The sequence below is a fragment of the Microtus oregoni genome, unplaced genomic scaffold (genome assembly GCF_018167655.1).
Source record: "Microtus oregoni isolate MIOR12 unplaced genomic scaffold, Mior012 000030F_ref0000283, whole genome shotgun sequence".
In the NCBI taxonomy this organism is placed as follows: domain Eukaryota; kingdom Metazoa; phylum Chordata; class Mammalia; order Rodentia; family Cricetidae; genus Microtus; species Microtus oregoni.
Window position 1 is genome coordinate 5202640 of NW_024543089.1, and position 19315 is coordinate 5221954.

At 42.1% G+C, this 19315-nt stretch overlaps 1 protein-coding gene across 6 annotated transcripts in view; it reads left to right on the forward strand.

Annotated features, from left to right (window-relative positions):
* The window catches only part of LOC121465348 (amyloid beta precursor protein), a 225375-nt gene that overhangs the window by 151041 nt on the left and 55019 nt on the right, over positions 1 to 19315 (forward strand). For all 6 annotated transcript variants that reach the window (XM_041678578.1, XM_041678580.1, XM_041678577.1 and 3 more), the window contains 4 exons: positions 925 to 1058; positions 5768 to 5842; positions 6245 to 6403; positions 19050 to 19178. In XM_041678578.1, the coding sequence (XP_041534512.1) occupies positions 925 to 1058; positions 5768 to 5842; positions 6245 to 6403; positions 19050 to 19178 (497 nt within the window). The remainder of the gene's footprint in view (positions 1 to 924; positions 1059 to 5767; positions 5843 to 6244; positions 6404 to 19049; positions 19179 to 19315) is intronic.

A 19315-nucleotide genomic window follows, 5' to 3' on the forward strand; every position in this document is an offset into this window, starting at 1 on the left:
CCTGGCCTGTTACTCCAAGCATTTGATGAGAAGTATCAAAAGAATATTTAGAACGGTAGTTGATATTTTTAAATAAACATTTATTTGAGGATGGTGATGTCATTTCATGTTTAGGGAGAAGACATAGTCTTCTTTAAACTCGCTCTGTTCTCTGCCTTCTTTAACACTCTTAGTCAATTCTTGCCAGTCACTACTCTTTGTGAGTTAGAGCATTTTTCTATACATCATTCTTAGGTTTTGTGAGTGTCCCTGTTGCCATATAACATCGCAGTGGATGCTACAATTCAGACACTACTCAGTGGTATGAATTCAAAATAGAAATTACTGTCTTTTTGACAAACGGTGTAATGAATTATAGATTCTTGCAAACATGTGAAGGCTGAATGTCCTTGTGTGGTTTCTCAGCTGCACTTACCGATGTTTACATTGCTTTCGTGGTGTGTCAAATACTCTCTCATGAAGGGTGGCTTTGTAATTAAGCTGTCTGAAACACAAAGTAAGAATTCCCATTTCTCTGAGATGCCTTCATTTTACAACAGCCTTATTTTCAGATTCCACTGGTTTCTTCAGGAATTGCCATGCATGATACGGATAATACCGTCATTTACTTTACCATAGCCAAGCAAAGCAGCATGAGGATTTGATAAAAAACATGGCCATGTTAGGTGACGCTGGCTCTAGGAGTTCCTGTCTGGTAAAGGCATTTTTAACGCTCTAGTTTTAAAATTTGCCTTTTCTCAAGGCACTGAAGAGGCGAAACACACTCTAGCCGTGGTGAAGGGTCTCTGGGGTTTCTGTAAGCAGCATCAGCATCCTCTGCACACTCTTTTCCGGAATCTCTGTCCCAGGAAATGCCTGGCTCTCTGTAGAGATTGGGCATTCTGCTTCTTTTCTCATCCCGCCTTCTCTTCTTCTCCTTTCCAGTTCCGACAACAGCAGCCAGCACCCCTGATGCCGTGGACAAGTACCTGGAAACACCTGGCGATGAGAATGAACATGCCCATTTCCAGAAAGCCAAGGAGCGGCTGGAAGCTAAGCACCGGGAGAGGATGTCCCAGGTAGAGTGGATTCTCTTCTGTGGCTTGGTAATCCAGGGAAATCTGGCCTTGCCTCTGCCTCAGTCTATCTTTAGACATAAAGTTTAATTTAAATGTTTTCTATGAGGACACAGACTGTAGGATTTGGTCTCCCGCAATAGCATCTAGTAAAGGCGAGTACAGGATTCTGCAGCACAGATTAAACTGTGTCTCTGCTAAAGAAACACAATCTGTGGAGATGCTGAGGGGGTGACTGTTGATTGCCGCACCGTGGAAAACTTTATTTTCTGTGTGTATCGCTTAATAGGCTATATAACTTAAGTGTGCATGGAAAGATTTATTTAAAGGATGGAGAGGCAGGGACTCTGGAGGCAGCTCCGCCAATAAACTACTATAATTGCTGTTACCCACTAAACATGAGAATCTGAATTTGGTTCCCAGAACCCACAGGTAAAAAGCCACGCCAGATGGCCTGTGCTGGTAACCCAGTGCTGAGGAGGTGGATGCAGAGACAGGCAGATCTCTGTGGCTTACGAGCCAGCCAATCTAGTCTGCTTGGAGAGTTCAGGCCAGTGAGAAGAGCTGTTTACCAAGAAGGATGTGTTTCTGGAGGAAGAACTACAAGTTTAAGCTATGCCTGCTCCCTTGGGCTAAATCCCAGCCAACTTACCTGGCTTTTATGTTCCAGTCACTGTCCCTCTGCTCTCATCACCTGCCCACGGCACCAGACCTCTAGGGAAACTTCCTGAGCCCACCGACCTCAGTCTACTCCTCCTTACCCTCAGATGCCCTCTAAGGCTTTACTCAGTCCTCCCTCCCACCAGTCCCGCCTGAGACTGGCCCTAGCTCTATCGCAGTGTTCCTGGGTGTCACTAACCACTGTCTTGTCCTTGGAATTCATCTCCTGATCTGTCTGTTGGTGTCAGTATCCCTGAGTAACAAGAAGACCCTTATTTTAAACAGAACTAAGGATGTATCTCAGAAAGCAGGACACGATTCTATATTTCTAAAGACTAACTATAGTACTTGTCCCTGTTCTGGAGTTAGAACAAAGGGACATGAAGAGAAAGGGTCTCACAACCACACTAGACCGCGATGCTTTGGACCGTGAACTATGATTTAAAGTCGAACAGCTGCCCATGAGGAAAACCTGAATGTGTGTTGAATTAGAAAGCCAGCTGAATGGAGCAGCCAATTGAAATCAGTCTTTCTGAAAACTGGAATCTCCACATTTTTCATTAGAAAGGTCATTTAAGAAGCTGTGGGAAGACTGAGAAGGATTTACTATAAATCCCTCCCATAACTCAAAATTGATCTCATTTTCTGAAGAGTTCGGAGGCTTCCCTGTGACCCGTGGAAACGACAGTGCTGGGCTCATGAACTGCCCAGAAGTCTACAGATCGTATAATAAACACTGAGAGCCCGCCATGATGTGTCCAGCGCCTGTCACTGCACCCTGACCCCAGCCTTGCATCTGCCTCCCATTCACCCACTGGCCTGGCTGCTCCTCTCACCTGGGACTCACTTGGCTTTAGATCGTAGCTTATTTCAGAAATGCCCTCCTGCTCGTCAGCCTGTCCACAAGTTCACACATTCCTCTGCCTCCCATAATCTTTGAATGTGGGAACAAAGTTGCTCTTACCTTTCATTTGAAACTAAATATTTGTATAATAGTTTATTCATTGATGATTTTTATATCTATATTCTATATTTCTACTAATCTCTAATTCCTTTTAATCCATGTGAATTTATATGATCTATACCAACCTTTATTTCATTCTCAAACCCACCAATTTCTTTTGTAAAATAATTTTTAAGGCCCATGGAAATTTTTCTTCACTGTATGTGAAGTATTTTTATGAAGTTAAGAAAACTAGTTTCAAGTACTCTGTTAGCTTCTGACATGGTGTGTTGCAGAAATGAGAACCTAGCGAGCATAGCCACTTAATCCAAGACTTAGTTCATCTATTTCCGGGAGATTTTCTCCATCTTCTCATCCCTGATCTGAGATTACTTAGCTCTTTTCATCCTAGAGCAGAGAATGCTTCTCGTAGATTCCAGGATTACAGGTTAGTAAGGCCGAGCTGACATTTATCTTCATAATCTGTGCTGCTGAATTCTGGGGACTTTTTGACTTTGAACTTGTCTGCCTCTTAAATCTCTACTCAGTAATAGTCATTCTCTCTGCATGACGTAGCCAGGACTCTGGAGAGCCGTAAATCCTGACGGAATTGATACCGCTCTGCGCACAATGAAAAAGCTGTCGTTCAGGGATACACGGGGCAGCCCCGAAGTTCAGATCTAGAACACGTCAAGTGCTCGAATATGGGCCTTTCTAGCTTGATTTTTGTCGTAGTTCTAAAGTTAATTTTCCATGTTAGCATACAGAATAATGGATTCCGTCTATTTCTATTAGCAAGCATGGCTGTTCATGAGGATGATAAGCTAGCCATCTGAAGAACTTGGTTGCATGTCACTAGCAACACACACACAAAACTTGAAGTGCTTTTACTACTGTATTAGTTACTTGTTATGGAAAAAGCCAACAAAAACATCTTCAGACAGAAAGAGTTGCTTGGGCTTAGAGTTCCAGGGTATGGTCCTCGGTGATGCCATAATCATGGCTGGCACCAGGACACTGAGACAGAGGATCGCCTTGCATCTACAGTCAGAACAGAGTGCACGTGGCTGCTCGGCTTGTTTCCCCTTTTCCCTCAGTCCAGAATCCCCAGCAGTGACAAGTAGGGTGAGTCTCCCCACATCCACGAACCTCATCTAACCTAGAAAACACCCCCACTCTCCTTCCTAGAGACCTGTTTCCATGGTGATTCAAAATCCTGTCAAGTTGGCAAGCAAGATTCTTCATCACCGCTATTTACATACTTAGTCGTTTTAGTATGTGTGCAGAATTAAGTCCTTTGAGATGAAAATTCACCTGATGCTTTTTCTTTTTTTAATATACTCGATGGCATCTTAGGAACAGCTACTGGTACTAACACTTAGCTCTCCTGTTAGATATATGTCCAGCTCCATTATGGCACATTGAGCCAGTAGGCTACTTGGTCTATCTTCATTCCTTATCCATTTATTATTTTCATGGTTTTCTTTCACTTGTATATAAAGTGAGGCTAGCCTTTACTAATCGCATGGCCTGTTATAGGGAACCAATTAAATCAGATTGACCTTGATAATATTAATTCAGTAATATTATCTATTGTCAGTGGGCCCCAGTGTGTGGTGTAAGGGTATCTTCCATCACAGTGTGTCTGCAAGTGGTCCTGTAGTGATGACATAGGTTATGTAATTATGGGAGTGGAAGATATTGTTAAATTATTCTGAAAAATCAATGTTTGGGTTCATTTCTATAGTAATACATATTTTCGATACATTAGCTAGGTGAATGTTAATTATTTCATGGCTCTGCAACTCCAAGCAGGAAGTTCAGGTTCTGAGTGTCCAAGTGAGATGGTAACAATGCATACATAATCAGGGAATCTGTTTTCACACCCCATTAAGACATTGGGTTTCTATCTCAAACCAATTCTGAGATTTCTTGCCTGAGGAATTCTAGATAGAGCGCCACCTCCCAGGGAACATTCTTCACACAGGAAATTGAACCTTTTTCCTCCCGTGCTTATCTCATCTATAAAGCAAGGATAATCTCTTCAATGTCTCCTTGGTCCACCACTTTATTAACTAATAGAAACACCCAAGTACCTAGGACAGTTTGTTTGTACTTTTTCTTTGTATTTTGTTCTTTAAAAGAAACTAATTTTAAAAAACCAATGCAGATGCTGATTGGATGTGATTTTATAAGCCTTGTTTTCTTTGCAATTTTGAAGGCGTCAAGCTTTCTCTGACTTTAGATGTATATAGAGTCCTCAGGTACCCACCTGGTAAGACACTGAGGTTTTGCTTGCTTCGTCTTCCTTCAGGAAGCTCACCTCACACTTAAACCCACTTCACAGACAGAACAGTAGCAAAGGAAAAGGCAGCCAGAGGTGATGAGAAGTTAACCCTCATTTTCATTATAGACGCTATTGTGATTGCTAAACATCAAGACAGAGAACAAGGAACTGTGCCATGACGCATCTCACTGCCCTGGTTATGTGGTGGTGTTAGCTTTTGACACATCTGGGAGATTGTAGTGCATGCATTCTTAGAATTTCTGGGTAAATTTGGAGTAATCTTTGCTGCTTGTGACTTTGGTTACTGAACTCCACTCTTCTTTTGTGCAAAGGGTGGACCTTAGGATTTCACACAGCAGAAGTCTTCCTTCTCTTCCTGTATCATTTCTCCTTTGGTGGCTTTGTATTCCTAGTTCACACATATGCCAACCCCACATACACCATTTGAAATGTTTTGACTTAGTGTTGTAAAAGCTTAAAACCAATGTGTTCAGTTTATTGATAGGAGTTCTCGTTCAGAGAGCATAAGCCTTTTAATTGGTGTTTTTCTCACGTCGAGTGAAATGACTTTCAGCCATTTCTCAAGGAAAATGAGAAGGTGAGCCAACCTTGTTCAAGAGGATGCAATAAGCATTGACATTAATAGTTACCATACTGCCAGCATAAATTATTTATACTCCTGTAGGACAAATATTATTCCTATAGAATAGCCATGTGGTGTGCTTTTAATGGAAAGCATACTGTAATATAATCCACCCAGTTATGTCTGTTTTGAAAGAAGAGCTGAGGATTTTCAGTTGAACTCTTTTGTTCTCTTTGTAGGTCATGAGAGAGTGGGAGGAAGCAGAACGTCAAGCAAAGAACTTGCCCAAGGCTGACAAGAAGGCTGTTATCCAGGTAGCACCCAGCCCCATCTTCACACCAGACAGATACTCACTCATTGATGGCCCCCAGGCTTCCAGCATCTGCTGGAAGCCCCTGTGTTCGTATTTGCATGAACTTGGATCCTTCTCACTCCTTGACATCATAATAAATTACTTCCTGACATTTGCTTCCAACTATTTCAAATCAGAATTAATCACCCCAAATTTCTATTGTTGCTCGCAATCTTCTTTCCATTATTGATACATCTTTGCATTGCCAGAGTTCTCAACTCCTCCATTCCATTAGAAAACTTAAGTGAGATTAGAAACTTAGGACTGACACTGTCTCCAAATTACCTTATGTAAAGAGAGAGACTATCATTGCATTAATAATTACAATAAGAAGCAAATGTGTTGTGTGTGTGTTCCATGTCAGCATTTCCAGGAGAAAGTGGAATCTCTGGAACAGGAAGCAGCCAACGAGAGACAGCAGCTGGTGGAGACACACATGGCCAGAGTGGAGGCCATGCTCAACGACCGCCGCCGCCTGGCCCTGGAGAATTACATCACGGCTCTGCAGGCAGTGCCTCCAAGGGTAGGTCTTGTTGAGATCTCACTTCAGGGCATAGCATCAATGGTGGTGCTCAGACATTGGGGACTGGAAGCCACATGAGAAAAGGGAGGAGAAATGCCCTGAACATACCTTATTTATAGGTGTGACTTAGATACATTATGTCTTAAAGGCACAGGGTCACGGACTAAAGTCTGCTCTCCCTCTCTTAACCCTTTTAGCTAGGACCTTTATACAGTTTTTCCATGCTGCATTATTATTTTTCTTTAAGCCATCATTTTTATCTTTTTATATAAAAAGAATTAACACTGTTGCCTAATCTAGTCATGACTTCTCAGTCTTATTCTCTGCTCGTATTTATTACGTATTATTTTTCTTCTGTCCAAAGCACTTTTATGTTTTCAAGTGCATGTAGGATGAAGTTTGAATTCTTTAGGTTAGAATGTGTGTAAACTAGTGATAGCTCCCTTATATTTCTTTATCTTTGAAAATACCTTATTTTTTACCATTGGTTTTGAAAGGTATTTTGGCTGGGTATAGAATTCTTAGTCCAGGTGATATTCTGTTATTACTTTAATGATGACATTTGTTATTTCCAACAGAGAATGTGTACATATTTACAAATAGTCTTTTGTTTTGATCTGGCTATATTGAAGAGTTTATCTTTATCACAGTAGCTACTTCAACAATGTAAAATGATGGAATTCCATATATTCTTAGTCTTTTGTGGCCATTTTGTCATCTTATTCCTAAGATAATGTCTGAATTTTCCTGCATAATTTTATGTCTGATCATTTTTTACTATCTATCATAAACTTTAGTTTGTTAGGCATAGTTAAATGATAAATATATTCAGACTTTGACCTGAAAGCAGTTTGACCCTTTTGTGTTCCACTACTTTTAGATTTAGGTAGAGTGGATCAGTTTTCTTCATGTAGCTTGCTATTTCCTTTTTCCATCAGGATCCCTCTGAGTAGTCTACCATGAATGCTGAGTTCAAATTGGACTGCCAAGACCAAGTAGTTCCTGTCTCAGTAGGATGCCAGGCACTGTTACCTCCGATCCTAGCCTCCGTTTCTTACACCAGCGTGCACCAATGAGTGCTAAACTACAGGCAGGAGGACAACCCTTTTAGATTCCTTGTGGACCACTTGGTCCTGGAAAGTCTCTGCTGAATCCTCCCTCCTTGGAGTCCTCTGTCCAGATCCTACCTCGGACAGTCTGGAAACTCAAGGACCTCGGGTGCTGACAATTACAGCACCTCACCTTCCGTGTCTCCTCTTTCTCTGTGGTCCATGCTCCTCACCCTGCAGAAATTGCTGATCTCATTTAGTCTATCCATCCTCTTCTCTGGAAGGAGAGTGAAATTTTGATCCTCTTGATAGATCTTGACTAGAAGAGGGTATCTGTTTGCATTATGTAACTAAATCAAAATTCTACCCTCTGCTGCTGATTTCCTCACCTCTCTGATCTTTCTTTCAAGGGTGAGGAGTTCCTGGCATTCCTCCGGGTACCAAGATGGCACTGACTCTGTTATACTGATGACATCACTGTCATCTTGGGGGATGGGGTGGCTGGTTCCGGGTGACACCACTAGTAGCAGACAGGGAGAGCTATGAGTCAGTCGCCCACTGCAATGTCTTCCCTCTGGACCGTACTTCCTGTCTGAACAAAGAGCCTTTGAAAATACAATATCCATATTAGCATTTCATTTTCTGTCAACAGTCTTTGTCTTTCTAAGGCAGTACTTAGAAATGCTGGTTATCTCTCTCTGCAGATGACAAGGTTTGGAGTTATTCTTTCTTTAGAGAACATGCTTCGGAGAGGAGAGTTATGGGGACCATTTACCAATGTAGTGGGTTGTGAGACAGGAGAGACACTGTGAAATGATCCAGCCAGAAGTCCAGTCTCTGCAGTAAGATCTTTGTCCAGGGAGATTAGAGATAAAAATAATATGTGGGCTGAATGGAATCTTGTCAGAATCTTTAGTTGGGTCTCAGCATCCAAAAAGGCAACAACAGACAGGGAGTCTTCCAGAGCTGCATCAGCGGGATCATTTTAGATAGCTCATAGTAGTGCTTACTACAGACCTGTTGATTGAGCCATGTCTACTGTGTATTTGACAGCAGTATTTTAAAGTGAATTTGTTTCACTCTCAGAAAAAAAAATCAGATTGCTATTGGTCACTTTGAGAATGCCTGTTAAATTGTTATCCCTGAAATGCACAATCCTCCCCTTTCAAATAAGATAAGAATAAGTAGTCCACAAGCCTGTGCCGTGGGGCAGTGGGTCCTAAGTGACCGACTCTGTCCGAGTGTTGTTTAAATCCTTAAGCCTGACTCCTCATTGCACTTACCTCCAAACCTCAGAAGCCGTTAGAAACTTTGAGACTCTTCTTGATTGCTTCTGTGCATTTCTCTTATAAGATGTAAAGCAAGAGTTTCCATCAAGTCTTGAAGTTAGATCTACGAAGAACAGGTTTTGGAGAAGTTGTTCACACCAGTCCCAAAGCCAGAAAATGTTAAGTTTTTAGATATGTGATTTAAATATAGCATTGACTATTTGAACACATTGGTGAAAGTAAAGGGTTTTGTTCTATTTTAAAATAGTTATATTCTTAACCCCAGTCTTTTTTTTCTTTGTAATATTATTTATTGCTTTTATCTCTTTGGTGGACCTAAGTCCAAAAGTTAGACCAATCACAATCTTTGATTCATCACATACTTTCCTCATTAGCCAATGGGATACTCTTCATAATTTAACATAGTCCCTTTGTTAAATATACTAATAATTGATACCTATGGTTTTTTATTTTTTTTAATTTATTTATTTATTAAAGATTTCTGTCTCTTCCCCGCCACCGCCTCCCATTTCCCTCCCCCTCCCCCAATCAAGTCCCCCTCCCTCCTCAGCCCGAAGAGCAATCAGGGTTCCCTGCCCTGTGGAAAGTCCAAGGAACCACTACCTCCATCCAGTTCTAGTAAGATGAGCATCCAAACTGCCTAGGCTCCTACAAAGCCAGTACGTGCAATAGGATCAGAAACCCACTGCCATTGTTCTTGAGTTCTCAATAGTCCTCATTGTCCGCTATGTTCAGCAAGTCCAGTTTTATCCCAGGCTTTTTCAGACCCAGGCCAGCTGGCCTTGGTGAGTTCCCAGTAGAACATCCCCATTCTCTCAGTGTGTGGGTGCACCCCTTGCGGTCCTGAGTTCCTTGCTCATGCTCTCTCCTTCTGCTCCTGATTTGGACCTTGAGATTTCTGTCCGGAGCTCCAATGTGGGTCTCTGTCTCTGTCTCCTTTCATTGCCTGATGAAGGTTAATATTCAGGAGGATGCCTATATGTTTTTCTTTGGGTTCTCCTTATTTAGCTTCTCTAGGATCACTAACTATAGGCTCAATGTCCTTTGTTTATGGCTAGAAACCAAATATGAGTGAATACATCCCATGCTCCTCTTTTTGGGTCTGGCTTACCTCACTCAGGATAGTGTTTTCTATTTCCATCCATTTGCATGCAAAATTCAAGAAGCCCTTGTTTTTTACCGCAGCGTAGTACTCTAATGTGTATATATTCCACACTTTCTTCATCCATTCTTCTATTGAAGGGCATCTAGGTTGTTTCCAGGTTCTGGCTATTACAAACAATGCTGCTATGAACATAGTAGAGCATATATTTTTGTTGTGCTGGGGCTGACAGGCTCCAGACAGGCATGCGTGGTGCCTTTGGGAAGCCCCAGGGCACAGTGGCCAGGGTTCACATTGGCCAGGTCATCATGTCCATCCGCACTAAGCTGCAGAATAAGGAACATGTGATTGAGGCTCTTCGTAGAGCCAAGTTTAAATTCCCTGGCCGCCAGAAGATCCACATCTCAAAGAAATGGGGCTTTACTAAGTTTAATGCAGATGAATTTGAAGGCATGGTTGCTGAGAAGCGACTCATTCCTGATGGCTGTGGGGTCAAATATATTCCTAATCGTGGTCCCCTGGACAAGTGGCGAGCCCTACATTCCTGAGGGCTTTCATGATAAGGCTTCTCTTGGGTATATTCCCAAGAGTGGTATTGCTGGGTCCAGGGGTAGGTTGATCCCAAATTTCCTGAGAAACCGCCACACTGCTTTCCAAAGTGGTTGCACAAGTTTGCATTCCCACCAGCAATGGATGAGTGTACCCCTTTCTCCACATCCTCTCCAGCAAAGGCTATCCTTGGTGTTTTTTATTTTAGCCATTCTGCCCCAGTCCTATTCTTAATAGTTCTCAAGCCTCATAGACAGATCTTCTCAAGATTAGTGGGAAATATGTGACCGTGGGCACAAATGCACCCTATTTTAATTAATTAAAACAGAAAATGAAGAGTTAGGTTGGAAAGCTTGGAAGCGTCTCTGTGTCTTTGAAAATATAATTGTTCCCATGCCCCCGCCCAACGTGGAGCCCCACCCCACCCTGTCACCTCCTTTCTTGCACATGGAGACCCACCCCACCCTGTCACCTCCTTCCTTGTCTTCCCAGGCAGCTAGCTGTCCACACAACTGTACGGCTGTGGTGCTCTGTGGCTTTTTGTGTGCCAATGTTTGTTTTTCTTTCATCTTTAAAATGAAAAACTTACTATGAAACTGCAAGTGTTTAGGTATTTAAGAAAAATGTATAGCACACAATTGAAAAGGGGAGTGATTTTTCACCAAAGTATGCCTTAAAGAGCAGGGGGCTGATAAGAACCCCTCAGAATATACATGTGCGTGCATGCACACACACACACACACACACACACACACACAGAGAGAGAGAGAGAGAGAGAGAGAGAGAGAGAGAGAGAGAGATTCAAACCATTTCCAAGGCTCATTTGATTAAATTTAACATTAATTCTAATTTAGAATTCCTCATTATGAGTGAGTCTAAGAAGTCTTATTTTGTTATATAAACATTTTTAATTTTAAAAAAATGAGCTCCCACTTGTTTCGAAACATAGTCTAGGTGTTGGAAATGGAGGAGATACAATTGAAGTAGCATCGATGCATTTGGCCTTGAATTGTTGGTTCCTTGAAGCAAGAATGCAGGATCCCAAATGTGAATGTGCAAAATTAAAGCAGATTGTTATAAGTCACCATGAAGAAAGTGAAGAGCGTGTCACGGTTGGCATTTGTCGGATGCTCAGACCGCTTGGCAAACCTTTCCAAGGGCCTGTGTTGCTTTAAAACATCTTTTGTTTACTAATTAATCCTCAGCTCCGTGGGTTCTGCTTTCTGGCTGTGTTACTAAGCCTGTTTATCCTGAGAGCTTCGGTCTGTTTGGTTTGACTAAACAAGACTTGAAGATGCAGAAGTCCAGATCAGTCCTGGCCCCTCCCTGCTCTGGGATTGGAAGAGCTCAGCTCTGTCTCCAGCACGCTAACATTTAGATGAAGGCATGAATCATGGAACTGGGTACAAGTGCTAAGTTTCAGTCCAAACTGACTGTATTTGACAAAGGTCACTGGTTTGTATGAGAGGATGGCACACAGCCCATTTTCTACATGTTCTGGTGGTACTTAATCCCCAAGACAGCCATTTAATCGGTAACCAGAAACAAGTTACTTAATAAAGGAATTCGTCCTCCCCAGTTTGAAAATTAGAGTTAATTTTTCAGCTCCTCTTTCAGTTAATATTTTTCTAGCTTTCTTTGTCCATAATTCAAAACCAGAAGGACTTATTGAAGGTTCAGGCAAGACTGTGGATGTCTTCCTTCCAGAGGGCACTGACAGTCAGGTGGAACATGTGGAGTTTGGTGACTATCCCAGTTGGGAACATCTGGACAGCGACTTTCTGGAAAGCAACCCCTTGAACATGAGTAATACTGCTACCCTAGCAGTGTGTACTAGTCAGAAAGCCTTATTGTCCAAACTCTTCCTGTGGAATGCATCTTTATTATCTGAACTGAAAACCGCCAAATGGAGGAGGCCATGGGAATGAATCTTTTACCATTTTCTCAAATTTGTGTTTGACCTAGCATAGTGATTTTCTAAAGAAAATATCAGATACATTTTATATTGGGCTTTAAAATTTTCACTCAACACTAGACCTACAGACAAAAAAAAGAAAAAAGATTATTTTTTTAAAGATTGCAATGTAAGTTTCTCCCTGCTGGTTTTGATTTATTTTGTTGGTTTCTGTTTGCGTTTAGTTTTGCTCTTATTGTTCTGCCTACCCCACCCCCAAGATTTCATTGAGAATATGTTTATAATGTTGATGGCAAGATAGAGAAGCAAACTCAGCTGGGACCCAGAACAAGGAAGTGTGCCTTTAAGCCAGGACGCAAATATTCTATACAGTTTATATGGTATGGTTAGCATTTCTTGAAATCTGAGATAAAAAAAAAAAAACTTCAAGAAAAAACTGTGGCTTTGTAAAAACAGGAGAAAATTACTTTTTCCTGGTGAGACAAAGCTTAAGGTTTCAAAAACCACCAGGGTGCACTTTAATGCCTCAGGAGAGGGTTTTCTGAGAAAGTCCTTCATGTCTTGGAAGGGTTAGACTCCCTGTGTCCTGAGTCGTTAGCTTTGGACTTGGCTGGATTGTATCCAAGCCTTTCCACCACTCTTGCTACTCTTACTCCCTTCAGAAAATGATTTAAAGCACAAGTGTCTATTAGAGAAAGAAGCCAGATTTCCCAATCAAGCGTGAAGCTGTAGAACAAGACAATAGGGCTGATTGGTCATGTAATGTGCTTCCCATGTAAGGAAGTGAATAAAGGGCCATGTATTTAGACATGAGTGGCACGGAGAAGGAACCTGTTCGCTGTTAGTGATGTATATCTTCCATTCCAAGTCCCAAATTGAGAAATGATATAAAAGAACATTGGAAATGTGATATAGCTGGGAGGTGGGGAACTTTATTATATTATCTTAGACAGAAAAGGGTCATGATTTCCTTCCATTTTGTGGTCATCAGCATGATATCGACAGGTTATAAAAACAATGGATCTTTTGGGATTAGTGGAATGAGCCTGTGGAGAGAAGCTTGGATACAGCTGGACTCTATTAAGTATTTTCCGGGGCCACTACCCACTTAAAACACCTTCCTAAAGGACTGGGAAATACTGGATAAATACATCTGATGGGTTTAGAATTTCACTGTGGTCTGTGAAAGGCAGGAGGCTGGTCTTCTCATCAGAGGGAGATGCTCACTTTCATGAGGAAGGCACAAAGGGTCGTCCACACACTGGACCTTCTTCTGAAATTATACTTGGCTCCTGAGTCACTCACCGATTTAATTAGCAGTCATTTATTGGCAACCACACTGTGCCAGGAACTGTGGTAGGGGGCAGGAATGTGCCATACCTTTGTTCCCGTTTCAAAAGGTATGTGTCCTATTTTGTACATCATGTAGGTAGATGTCGTCTTTTCAAAGATTAATCCTTAAACGCTGCTTTAAAAGGCAGTGTGATTCTGAGGTGAAGGTAGGGTGAAAGGGCCATATCAGCTGCAAACAGGGTAGAGACCGTCCCAGAAACAACAGTGACAATAGAAAGGCCTGGATGTAATGACTTCCCGTGAGGCAGATCTGTTTTCTTTACTCTTATTTATGAGGTTTATACCCCACCCACTGCCAGCGTAGCCAAATTGCAACGTTAATACACATTAAGACTGTCTTTACAGAAATAAGACTTTGTCGGTAAAATATCTATATAGCCAGTTAGAAAAAATTCAAGACTTTTGGTGCTTGACATTATAAGGAGAAACAAGAAAAATATTAAAATATTTATTATCAACATATTTATAATGAGGAACTAATTTTTGCTTGTTCTATGAGAAATTCAATTTTGAATATGAGTAATGTGATCAGGCTAACATTTATGAACAACAATTACTTTAAGAGAATTTGCTTCTATGCTCTGTATAGACACAGTAAAGATAACAAGCATTTTTTTTTAGCATTCTTGCGTGAACGTTTCTTCTTTTTAATTAAAATTTAAGAAATTCATCTTTGTCCTGGCATAATCGAATAAAGCTCCCTAAATAATGATGATGGCCTGTTATTCTAAGATCAGTTATTGAGTTCTAGAAATAACTAATGCCTGCCTTGGAGAATTGTGGCTGAAAGTCATAGAGATGGTCATCCATTTCATTTTTTAAAGGAAATACATATGAATGCTATGCCAAAGCAGAGGTCTTTCTTCGCACACAAGTGAACATATAATAATACGGGGAGAATGTTGCTTGTTTTTCTTCCTTGTCTGAGCACCGTCATCTGTGAGGCCCGGATACACACCACTTGAGGTTGTTTGTCTGTCTGTTCTCCAGCACAGGAACTAACCTAACTTTTCCAATTTCTAAGCCTGATTCTGAACTTACAAGGTCAGAGCAGCCAAGCCAAGCCCTGCAGTTTGTTTATTAGGTGGGGGCATCCTACAATCTTCAATGTCCCAAGCATTGCTTACGAGAGTCTCCAGGCTCACAGGGTGATGAAGTCAGAGCTCATGCTGGGCCCTTGGGGCTCCGGGAGCGCACAGGGACAGGGCTGCGGATCCTCGCTGCCTGGTGTACTTCTGCTCAGCATCAGGCTCTGGGCTTCTCAGGGGCAGTTAGGAATACCGTTCCAAGGCACACAAAGGAATAGTGGTACGAAGTGAGATAAGCGCTGGAAAGCATGTGGACACATTCAGTCTTTAATTATCAGACTTAATACAAGATAGGGATGAGTTCAGAAGGAAAGCCCATGAATATCACAAAAGCCTAACTGGTAACTAATACCTTGAATCACTTTTCTGTAATCTCCTAATGAGAGTGATGGAGGACATCCCTATCTTGCTGTTTCTCCCTCCTGCTTCAGACCTTTAGCGGAGTGGAGCCTCCTGCCATGAGCCTAGGACCATAAATGAGATTCACTTATCTAAATCCGAATCTTCTCACTTATTATAAAGAACTGTAGTCAGTGTGCGCTAAAAACTCAGCACTGTTATCTCCCCTAGCCGTGGTTTCATTTTCCCTTGATCTTCGCTGCTTGCGTCCACCACTGTCTAAGAAATGTTAAATGGAAGATTTCGGGTATAAACCGTAACCTGTCCCTGAGTGTAAAGAACTAGAAATTCAGATGAGAACCCCCACAACACCATTTTTCACCATTCAGTTACGTCTTTGTCAAAACTATCTGTGTTTGAGAGAAATCTAGTATGTTAGAGTCTAGGACAGGCCCACCTAGTGGCCAGGATAATTGGAGGCAGACAGCTTGTCCCCAAACACTGAGCGGCCATGCCACATGGGCCATTGTGTACCCGACGTCACTTCAGCCCACCTCAGCCTTCCTTGTGCTTCTTTTGTGAGGTGAAGAGAAAAACTCACTGTGCCCTTGCCTGGGATGAAGATTTGATGAGGTCCCACACACGTGAAAAGCATGTCACTCCCCGTAGCTAAGCTCATTCAGTTAAAATGTGCTGCTAACTGAGCATGTTAACCACGTCCTGATGGGAAATCAACAGCTGCTGAAGGGTTGATTAGGGGAAAGACTGTGGGGCTCAGAGGAGCTGGAGGTGAGAACCAAGCAATGACACAGGTATCTTGAACCCTCTTTGACAGGCCAAGTATTAAGTTAGTCAACTAACAAAACTGTTTCTCTCCCTCTTCCTCCTTATCCCCCGCCTCAAAGGCATTGCCTTCTGAATTGCAAAGAAGTAAGAACTAAGTCTTGATTGTTTGTTAATGAATGTTAGCATTAATAAAGAATAAGGGGAACATAAGCCATTCATGCTGAAAGTGGAAGACAGGAATGTATGGGTGCTAGCTATAAGAAACCACCTTCCCCGATTCTTTTTTTTTTTTTTTACTTTGCATTGATATGGATCTTGGTTTATTGATACAAATTTCTTTTTTATTGAGAAAAGGAAAAAAAAAAGTTTCCGCCTCCTCCCGGCCTCCCATTTCCCTCCCCCTCCTCCCACTTTTCTCCCCCTCCCCCCACTCCTCTCCCCCTCCCTCTCCAGTCCAAAGAGCAGTCACGGTTCCCTGCCCTGTGGAAAGTCCAAGGTCCTCCCCCCTCCGTCCATGTCTAGGAAGGTGAACATCCAAACTGGCTAGGCTCTCACAAAGCCAGAACATGAAGTAGGATCAAAACCCCGTGCCATTGTCCTTGGCTTCTCATCAGCCCTCATTGTTCGCCATGTTCAGAGAGTCCGGTTTTATCCCATGCTTTTTCAGTCACAGACCAGCTGGCCTTGGTGAGCTCCCAATAGATCAGCCCCACTGTCTCAGTGGGGGGGTGCACCCCTCGTGGTCCTGACTTCCTTGCTCATGTTCTCCCTCCTTCTGCTCCTCATTGGGACCTTGGGAGCTCAGTCCAGTGCTCCAGTGTGGGTCTCTGTCTCTGTCTCCATCCATCACCAGATGAAGGTTCTATGGTGATATGCAAGATATTCGTCAGTATTGCTATAGGATAGGATCATTTCAGGTTCCCTATCCTCAGCTGCCCAATTAAATCCTTCCCCGATTCTTTAAAAGATTCTTTAGCTTAATCCAGAAGACCAACGCTAGGCTGGAGTGTCTGTACAGTTGCTTTTTGGTGATAGTTCTCTCAAAAATGCCTTAGAGAATCATTTTTTGGTGGTTAGCCCCTAAGGGTAGATGAATTTAAAAAAAAGAAAAAAGAAAGAAAAGATGAAAGTAAAATCCTTGCATTAGGAGTTAAAGTGTTTTTCTCTTATTTGAACTCACAAAAGATAGGGGGAGTGAATTTTCTTCAAAATAATTCTTTTCTAGAGACAGAAATGGGATAGACATTAAGTACTTTAAGCCATCCATCAGACAGGTGCATTGTGGGCAAATAGAGCTAGCTAGTATGAACTTTCTGTCTCCAACCTCGAAAGTGTGTGTAACTTAGCAAGAAGGTTCCATGACACCCTGGTTGTGCAGTCCTGCAGATAAAACAGCTCTCAGGGTGAACCATAGTCAGCCTTTAATTTCTTCCTTGAAGGATTTTTTTTAGTTAGAATAAATCTCTGCCTTTTGAATATATGCTTTATAGGTTTAGCTTATCAGTCATCTGTCTTGGTGTTTCTGAACTATGAAAGCACATCTTCTGGTCCATCAATTCAGCTGCATGCCATCGTACAAACGAGACTTATGATGATATGCTTCTCAGACCGGTGTTTAGAGGCATCGGTCTTTCTTCTGATTGTGGTGAAACAGATTTTTTCTCAGAATACGTACATAAACCAAGCAGATGAGGGCAGTTTGTTTTGACTGTGTGTGTGGTTTCGTCTGTGTTCGGGAGCATGGGAGCATGGCCTCTGGCGGGCGTGCTGCAAGTGCAGAGGACCCGTTCTGGGTGAGGCTCCGTGGATAGAAGCTCCTGGCGGACAGGAAGAGTGGGACCTAAGCTTGGCCCGTGGCTCTCCTGTGGAAGAGGGGGATCTAGCATAAATAATGGAGTGCACAGAATGCAGCAACTGAGATTGGCACAGCACTTCGTGGTAGCACAGAGAGAGGACACCAAACTCCTCCCAGAATTGCCAGGAGAGTGCCTGAACATATAACTGAATATGTGATGAAAGCGCTGTAATCCACCCTCATACATACCACATATACACTGAATATATAACTGAATATATGATAAAAGCGCTGTAATCCACCCTCATACATACCACATATATACTCACGTGTGCACACATATACTTATTACATACGTACATGCCACAGAGAGTTTTTGGTAATAAATTCTGAACTGCCCAACTGTTTTTGAAGGTGTCCAAGATATAATCTTTAATAACTCTGATTGTCTAAACATCCCCAGGTCCATTCCTGACTTGAACTTTATAGCTCTGGGATGTTTAGTTTGGCCTTAATGAAGGATGTACGCCTTACAGATCATCATCTGAAGTCACAGGGAAGGATACCAATAGCAGTAAAACTGCTGGCAAAAGAAATTTAAATCCTTTTTTTTTTATTTATTTATTAAGGATTTCTGCCTCCTCCCCGCAACCGCTTCCCATTTCCCTCCCCCTCCCCCGATAAATCCTTTATTTAAAAAGAAAAAAGTTTTCATGTAAAATTGGAATAAAATGAAGTAGAACTTATTAGAATAAAAAAAAACCCTGAAGCACTTAAGAAGAAACTTAATTGTTGCTGAGAATATTATAATCTGATGGCTTTAAAAGAACTTAATTAAATTTCAAAGTAAAATAACTAAGCTTAATGATTGCCTTTGTTCGGGGGAAAGATAATGTTCCATGGAGCTTATCATTTTCCTCGCCCTACAGTTGAGTAGTAAATTGCCCATTATTTTCCTATTTTGATTACTGTACCACGGTATGTTACTAATCAAGGGATTATTTGTGAAGCGTAACTTCTGGAGTTGGAGCTGTGCACGCCCATGGTGATGTAGCTGTCATGAACGCCCTGTGACTATTTTATCAGAAGATTGAAGGAGTTTACTGAAACCTGGGAAATTCAAAGTTTATTCCCCTATTACAGCAGGAAGTACTTATTTGGAAAGAAAGTGCTGAATTAGGACATGTCAGAAATGCTGAGAGTGCCAAATACTTTATAAAAAGGAAGAGTGGTCTGAGCCCTGTTAATGACGAGGAGGGAGAATTAGCCGCAAGCCGGCTTGCAGTGTTTGCACATCATGGGACCCTTGGCCTGAATGCCAATGCAAGGGGTGATGTCTCAAACAAACGTGAAACTCATTTTCTTACGGTTTTCCCCACAGCCTCATCATGTGTTCAACATGCTGAAGAAGTATGTCCGTGCGGAGCAGAAAGACAGACAGCACACCCTTAAGCATTTCGAACACGTGCGCATGGTGGACCCCAAGAAGGCTGCGCAGATCCGGTCCCAGGTAAGCTCTGAACGTGGAGCCTCCCGCGACTGGCACAGTCCAGAGGTGCGGTTTCTTCAGTTGATGGAAAGATGTTTACCTGTCTCCAGAGCACCTGTGGTGGGGTGGCAAGAGTTCGTGTCTGGACCTCCAGAAGC